Source organism: Ascidia mentula, chromosome 5 (assembly GCF_947561715.1).
Source record: "Ascidia mentula chromosome 5, kaAscMent1.1, whole genome shotgun sequence".
Taxonomy (NCBI): domain Eukaryota; kingdom Metazoa; phylum Chordata; class Ascidiacea; order Phlebobranchia; family Ascidiidae; genus Ascidia; species Ascidia mentula.
In genome coordinates this window covers 3,786,270-3,794,554 of record NC_138570.1, presented here as the reverse complement: position 1 = coordinate 3,794,554, position 8,285 = coordinate 3,786,270, and the positions used below count along the sequence as shown (strand labels likewise).

General features: G+C 40.6%; 1 protein-coding gene across 1 annotated transcript; it reads right to left on the bottom strand.

Moving 5' to 3' along the window:
* Positions 1 to 129: 129 nt before the first annotated feature.
* On the bottom strand, positions 130 to 7,765 carry LOC145901959 (T-box transcription factor TBX20-like). The gene is made up of 9 exons (XM_082989780.1): positions 7,588 to 7,765; positions 6,602 to 6,827; positions 6,186 to 6,322; positions 5,532 to 5,668; positions 3,115 to 3,273; positions 2,845 to 2,921; positions 1,064 to 1,143; positions 518 to 668; positions 130 to 331 (listed from the first exon to the last, which is right to left on the bottom strand). Exons 1-9 carry the CDS (start codon positions 7,763 to 7,765, stop codon positions 130 to 132), a joined length of 1,347 nt encoding a protein of 448 aa, XP_082845906.1.
* Between the last annotated feature and the right edge of the window lie 520 nt (positions 7,766 to 8,285).

The window sequence follows — 8,285 nt, the reverse complement described above, 5'->3', positions numbered from 1 at the left end:
GAACAAAACGAACTCTGGAGGCCTATACTTTTGGCCACAGCGTTATTTCGGTACCAGATAATTAACTGGCATTATTTGTTAACTGTTTGTACCAGTTGCAATCACTGGTTCCGGACGGTGAGAGAGTATTCATCGTTGCTTAGTCTCCGGGACAGGCTTAAATCGCAACGGTTTTAGAGACGATTCATCACGATTGGCCAATGCTCCAAGTGCAGATGTGCCTTGCAGAAGGTATGGATGGAATCGTCTCATAGCATGATACTGACTGAAGGCCGCGGCGGCTGCTTGGAGACTATTACTTCGCTGTAGCGACAAAGGCCCAAACACCGATCTGCATGAAAATTTCGTTTTAATTATTATAAGACTAATTACAGGAAAAACTTAAACTGATATATCGTAGAAACTACAAATTAGAACAAAATTTGGCATTGATCGTAAAAGGTTATTATTTTCGCTGATCAGAAACCGGCGCCAAAATGTAAAGGTGGGAACATCTTCTAGCTCCAAAATTTCATACCCGAATGGAGGAATAGCTCGCAAGGACAAAGCAGCCGCAGCCGATGTGGAAATTGGGTTGAAACGGGCGGCAGAAAGATTCTGCATTATTCTTGGAATATCGTACGACGACGGTCGAGAAATGTTCGATCTGCCGTTTTCTCGATCAACACCTGAAAACAAACCGTTGCCGGTTTTATAACTTTGAAACAAACTGTTTTCGGTGTTACGGTATATACAGCACGCCATATAGAATTCCAATTCTACTGTTTAATAGTATATCTGTGACAAGATTTCAACAGAAAACAATGAATGGACACGGGATCTACCATTTTTACCGTGGCTGATACAGGATAATGCAAACAATGTGAAAAAAGCAACATTTTTCAGTACAAACATCTTGGCTAAGACTATTCCGTTAAGATTGATTTTTCGGAAATGATTTAGTGAGAACAGCTAAACACTATTACTTTATTAAAGTTAAACTATTTTGCATAAAAGATTGAAGGGATTTTATATTTAAGGCCAGCAGAGAAACTAGAAAAGCATAAACAACTGAGTGGTTTACCATCTTCGCTGAAGAGGCGCAATGCGGTGGTAGTTGGCTGGATGAGACGCGGATCCCCGAGAATCCCTTCCACGGCGTCTCTGTTTTAAAAACAGCCATCTGTTAGGTCGCGCTAATCGGACGGCTACTGGGCTGGTGGCAGTTGTCACTATAGTTCCCGGTAATTGGGTTAAAGTGGCAAAACACGCAACGGAGAGAGTGTTTTTGCTTCGCGTAAAGGGTTTTTGATGTTTTATTTTGATGACAAATTTTGGCCCTCGACGTTGCTATGGTGCTTTTGAAATACGGACAAAAACGTGGTCATGAAATCATTGTCTTCGGAGTAAAAATAATGCAATAATTTGCGGAACTACGGAAGAACATCGTTGTACACGAAGCGTTTGCTCTCAACTGTGTTGAATAATAAAAAAATTTAAAATGAACAAAATTGAAGATGGGTTTTGTAATGTTTTTTGCAGACAACGCCCATTTACATTTAAGATCTCAACTATTTAAATGACTAAAATATCCACACGCTGCCACATATACCGTTATTGGTTAAACAGTTTGATATCATTTTTGAGTTTAATATCATTTTAAATGCATGCGGATATTTACACTCTATCAAGAACCATCATAAACATTTCACGAGTTAATCGCATCAGCATCTGTACTGCACTTGGCAGCCGCTTTAAACATGCATGGGATTGGTCCAATTAGTCGGAGTTAATTTTTAACCTTCTATGATGGCAATATAAATATCACGACGTCGCCGATCGTTTTATAAAATTAGCGAATATTTTCCGCCGAATTTCTTCCGTGCGGCGTCGCTTTCAATCGTTCACGCCGACTCTTGAAGCCCGTGGTGCGCTCTTAGAAGAGGCCAAGCGAAAAATTTGGCAATCGGCTGAAACGCAAGGCATCGAGGGGCGTTAGAAATTAATTGTAATCGCGTGTCCGCTGTCAATTACCGTAAAAACCACTTCTTGGCGCACGAATTCGCAGCACGCGAGCTGGTAGCTTCGGGGGCCAGAAAATCAATCTGGGCCCACGGCGCAGGTTTCGTCTCTTTCAAGGCGGCGATGATTTGAGCCCGTGGGTGTCGTGAATTGTAGGAGCGCTAATCCGATCAAGAGAAGTGGCGCCCCTTTTAACGGCCCTAATGAAATCGTTCGTAATTTTATCAAGTGCCGCGAAAGGTTTCGGGTCGACGTTAACACGGTTAGCTCGTTGTCCCGCAGCACCGGCGCGGAACCTTGGCTATTCATTACCCCTCGATCGCGGGTGGCGCAAAATCCGCGGCAAATCACTCGCCAATGTGCCGCGTCGCGTCGGAATTGACTCGGAGTTCAGAGGATCGCCTCTCAAGCGCCAGCCTCAATAATTCATGAACCGCGCCGCCTGTAATGTTGTTGACTCGCGTCTCAGATTTTTATCCATATTCCCCCGGAGCCGGGGAACTTCGAACTCTTGCTAGAATCCCGCGAGAGACGGCAGCGCTCTCCGCCGCATCTTTTTCTCACTCGCATCCGCCGATAACTCAACTGGAAGGTGAGATCGATAAGGAGTATCACCTCGACATGTCAATTAGCGATGACACGGGCCATGAACGAACCCAAACAACAGTCGCTCCGCAGGGCGATTTATTGCATGACCCAGCGCGCACGAGCTGGGAATCGAACCCGTACTCTATGGTTTTCACCGAAGGTCGAAGCAAGAAAAAAAAAGTGTTTTTGCCCAAACAGATGTGGGGTATTTGTAGTCACGGTGTTACTATGACTTTTAATTGAAAGAAGTCTGACCTGTCGTACTCGTTCATTCGGGAAGAGTCACGAAATCCTTTCGCAAAAGGGTTGCTGTCAATTTTCAGTCGTGTTATCTGAAACAATCAAAATGCAACAATGAAGGCCGTAAAGTACTGTTTTGGGCACACGTTTTTTCTTTCTCTTACTGGCAATTGTTTTTAAACATTTTCTCTTTGCGCAAAAATGAGATCGTACCTAACATGCAACACAAAACTACAAACAAACACAGCCATCCTATATATTCGCAGTCTCGATTAGGATTCGTACCAATTGGTTTTGATACGCGGTGACGGCGGTGAACTGGGTCTCGCTGAAGATGAAGGTTTTGTACTGCTCCACATCCAGCTTTCCCATGTCCACCAAATCCACATCTTTGCGTATCACGTGAACTCGTGGTTGATATTTGTGCATCGAATTCAGGATCACCTGAATAATGTAAATTATTTAAAATGGTGTTGTAAGCAATGAAATATTTGACGTAAGTGCTATCAATTGTTAATGTAATATGCATTTGATTTACTCCGAAAACAAAAAATTTTAGGTGAATAGATTTGCTATGATGTTTTTGGGCAAAAGTGTTGCCTTGAAATTAAAACAAAGAAGTCAATTTCGTAATGGCAAAACTGTTATGCAACTTTTTTGCGTGACGCCATTTCCAACTCAGACTGCCCCAAATGTAAATGAACACTCCGTTACATAAATTTTGTACAGCGTCAATAGAATACGTCAAAAGATTTTTCACAGAGGGGCCGGACACGTGAGTTACGCAACAGTTCGGGCAGCATGTAAAATACCTGTTCTTGGATCTATAGAATTAACGCCGTAATTTTTATTTTATATAATGGAATGTATGGCAGACAGCGTGGGCATTGGGATGGTATCGATTATGCTTCAACTTGTGATAAACGCCGCAAAGGCGCCTGTCATCAATCAGCACGGATTCCTTCACCTCGAGCTGTGTTTCAAATCGCAGCCGTGGAGGAAAGTGAAACATAATCAGTCGCGGACATCTCTGGGTGCCCAACGTCGGGGCAAAATGCAACTTAGACAAGGTCGTCTATTCTACACATTCCCATGCAACGCTCGCTATCAATGACTAATTGCCTGTGCACCCGACGAGTCTACAACGGTTCAAGTTGGGAAGCAGAACGAATCTAGCGGGGCGCATTATCTCCGGTCAATTCTATCAGCAAAGCAACCGCCGCCGGAGTGATGACGCCGCCGATACCACTCAACAAGGTTCTGGTCTCGACACCTGATAATCAACAAGGCATTGGGAACCCAGAGACTGGAGTAAACGCGCAATACGTCACAGTCACACCCCGCGTTCTGTCTTTTGCCGAAAGCGACGACTTCAACGAGAAGACGATAATCATGAAATTTTACAAATTAGATGAAACAAACATAAGGTTTTCACCCCAAAAGTGTTGCCACATTAAAAAAAAATAATAATCGACGTGTTACAGTTGATAAAAAACAAGTGTGTTTCAAAGACATAATAAAATCATCAAAAAAAATATAGTTTTATTCAAATAGCCGAGTACGTGTAAGAAGATTGGAAGCAACGGGGACAAGAGCACGGATTAGTAGCCGATGTAATTCTAACCTTGCTCCCCAAACCTCCAATTGGTAAATCATTGTAATTTAGAGTTTTTTTTGTGAAAAAGGTCTGAACTGAATCAGTGACGTGCATTCTTTGTTGTCTATCCTTGCATGGAATGTAACAACAACTGATTGTCACCTAAGACCTAAGTCATCCAGGTCCGTAGTTTTTTGACAAATTTTAAAATTTGTTTGCGGCCCCAAGAAAGAAGTACCATCATGTTTTACACAATTTAAGAAAATACTGTTTTTGATTTGTAACCTTGAGAGCATTGTCCTGCTGGTAACCTGCTTTGAACTTTCAAGCTAGTGGAGAGAAAATTTGTAACGATTCGGCTGCCAAAATTTGATAGCTTTGAGCAACGAAGAATCAAAACAGTTCAAATGAATATTTTTGTTAGCCAAGTCCGGCGGATTGCAGGACACAGACGGCAGATGACAAGTTCGAGTGGAAAATAATTAATCATTCTTTCAATGGGCAGCCAAACCCTAGCCGTGTTTCAAGAAGTGATGATAATCTGTTAACACGCCCTCGTGTGATAAGACTTGTTTTAAAACTAGATGTGAGAAGCTTCTGCAGGACTGGCCCGGTATGAAGAGAGTGTCTGGTGGCCCGCTATATATGTAACAATTCGCACGACGCTGTTAAAGGCTGGGGAGTATACGTGACTACTTTGGGTGAGAAGGCAACAAAAATGATTGTTATTTGAATGGAAAGCGGTGCACCCACAAAGACGGCTGGCCAGTAAAACTTGAACTAAATTCAAGTCCCCGAGCCTTGAATCACCCGACGCACTGTGTGCAGAACACGAATTTTTCCACATTTTGCCTTTTACGACAAGGTTCGGTCGGACAGAAAAAACGGGTTCTGATTTGAAAAAAAAAATTGACAACGTTTCCTGCCGCAGGATGAGACATATAAGGACGATACTTTTGCGCTAATTTTTCTGAAACTCGGTTTATTTCAGTTTGTTTAAAAAGTAGTTATGTTCGGCCGTGCATGCTCACAACAAATGATTTCTAATTCCTTTACATAACATTAAATCATCTCATGCCAAAACCCAAACATATCATTTACTCACGTGACTGTTTTGATCCATCTCGTTGTTGGTGAGTTTTAGTTTTTCAAAGGAGAATATTTGTTTGTTGAGTTGAGATCCTGAGAGCGGGGAGTCGGGGTGGACGTAGAGACGAGGTGATAAAGGCGGGTCAGCTTTGCCTGAACAAGATATAAATTAAAACAATTATCTATATCTTGATGTTTCTTCGCTAAAGTTTAATTTGCACAGTTTAACCACAGCTGTTGTATTGAGTATAGGTTTTTTTTGCAATGGCGTAAGTTTGTGCGACTTGTGTAGTCCAACAGTTCAATAACCTATGTGACGATGTACGTAACAAGTTAAACGTATAGCAAACATTTTGTCGTCATTCTATTGGGCGCCATAGAAACTGAAACGAAGTTTATTCATCAAACTAAATTAAAAATGATTGCAAAACCAAATGAAATGTCTGCCAAATGAATTTTTCATCAGCTATATGGGCTATATTGTTGATTTCAAAGATTCACAATACCGTAGGAAATGTTTCTTTTTTGCTCTTGGTAGTTCAGTTTATAACTATATATTTATATATAACTACAGAACCAGTTTATAACTTATATTGTACTGCGTCCATACACACAAATCAATTTACCTGTACTTAAAAATGAAACACCCATAGTAGCTTCTAATGCTTACCTGCAACCAACCAACTCGATCTGTGGTAAGCATATCGATATCGCTTGTTATCGACAGGGACGATATCCATCGCTACGATATATTTGTGAGAAGGATCCGCGTTGGAGAAGGACACACGAACGGTCGGAAACATACGTCTGCAATTAATTTAATTTTGTTGTTGAAGATAGGGAGTAGGTGTGATGGTATCTAGGCTACGTTGCTTGTTTTTGATACCTATAAGGCTAGCGATCAAACAAAACCCCTTTCACGACTATCGAAATTAGCAGAAATTTCTACAGAAAAAAATCGTTATTTTTTTCCCCAAAAGAAATCACATACATTCAAAAATTTATGTCCGGTAGATTCTTCGCCTTAAGTTGTTAATAGGAAACGAGTACTTTAGCGGGAAGCTATATTACGAACAAACAACTGACCGTCCCGATTTAGTGATTATCATTTCTGTTCCAAGTTCGTGGAATTTTTTCCAAAGATCTTTCGTTTCCACCAAACACTTGAGATCTTTCAATGTCGAGTGTTTGGGGCTGGAGGAGGCTGGAAGAAGATCGGAAATTTCCGTGGGTTTTGCCCCCGAATCGTTCTCAGGATTCCGTCCAGCGCTTTGCGTTACCGCCGATGTCTTGATGTGATTGTCTCGCTCATCTGCACGTTACATGATACAGTTTTATTTTTTTGGCGATTTTCTGACTGTCCGCTTGTGCTCAGGTCGCTTAGATATAAAATTATAAGGACGACCTGTAAGTACAGCGAGTTTTTTCATTAGGAGCAATTTTTCGTATATTTATCGTGAACGCTTACAAGTTTCCTGTTATATTGCGATATTTTCGTGTTTGTTTTAGTGTCACCCTTCCTTTTGTTCGGGTTTTAGAAACAAGCGGCAGTGGATTTAGAAAAGTTAACAGACAGTATACATCACAATAGTCATCAAGTAAAAACCGGCATGAAAAAGTTTTAAACGCGACTAAGTTGATATAAGTCATGTATCTTGGTCGGTTGATTCAGTTTACCCCATTTTTGCAGTGATAGATAGAAGAGAGGTAGAAATTACGTGTGCTCACTGCTAACTACATTACATTTCATTCAACCGACAACAGCAATCATAAAGATTGCCATTTTTGCAATAGTAAGGCGAAAGTTGTGAGAATGTAAGCAGCTTTTACCCTTAAACAAACTTTGCACTATAATTCAATATGGTGTAGGCATAAATCATTTAAATGTATAAGGCTACAGAACGCCACAAACTTTAGTGGCGATAATCATAACCTTCAATATGCAAAAAGCACTACCAAACAAAAGTTACAGTTGTTAATTTGCATTTTTATAAACCACATTGTCGGTAACTTTAACCTTATTTTCAAGCTTAAAATCGCAAGTGCAGCCCAGTTGTGGTCGCACTATTTACCTCTTTCATCCGAGGACTCTGGTGTTTCACTGGGTGTCGAGCTCTTCCTGTTTGAGAAGTTTTTTACCGATGGCTTTCCGACAGCCATGATTGCCTCGATTGAAAAGTTATTGGCTTTGGCCGACATTTTGCAATTTAAGGTCGGTGAAGTAGTTTCTTCTGTTTGACTCTCACTCATGGTGGCGTATATGCAGGACAAATTTTAACAACAACAGTGTCAGCTAAATGCTTTGCAAAACGCGTTGTGTTGTTCTGTTGGCATTAGAAAAGAAATTAACCTGTTAATTATTAAAATAGATAAATGAAGGTTTTTGCATTTGCATGGCTTAAAACCCAATAAACGTTTTGCATTCGTATTAATCGTAAAAAGTTTGCATATGCGTTATATGCCAAAGCTTTAAGCCTGATGATTTTGTTATCAGGATAGTACGTGTGTGAAATCGGATTCAAAAAGATCATAATAGTATGGCGCATTGTTTCGTTTGTGAAACTCCCACAGCCAGCAAAGAATTTCTTGTACTAGTTGTATTAAGCCTACGCGGTTGTTTTTTTCTATCATTTGGTTCCCGCAAAAAATATTGAGCCATCAAAAAACTTAACATCAACAGTTTTTCTCTTAAGCAAAGAAATTACAAACAAAAGTAATTTAAAACACACACTCATTTGTTTTGATGATTTCCAATCAAAAACCAACGCCA

Excerpts from the sequence above, each read along its gene's own strand:
- LOC145901959 (XM_082989780.1), bottom strand. The coding sequence starts at position 7,765 with ATGAGTGAGAGTCAAACAGAAGAAACTACTTCACCGACCTTAAATTGC. Across the intron at positions 5,669-6,185 it reads ATCGAGTTGGTTGGTTGCAG|GCAAAGCTGACCCGCCTTTA; the intron begins GTAAGCATTAGA and ends TATCTTGTTCAG. Across the intron at positions 3,274-5,531 it reads AGATGGATCAAAACAGTCAC|GTGATCCTGAATTCGATGCA; the intron begins GTGAGTAAATGA and ends TACATTATTCAG.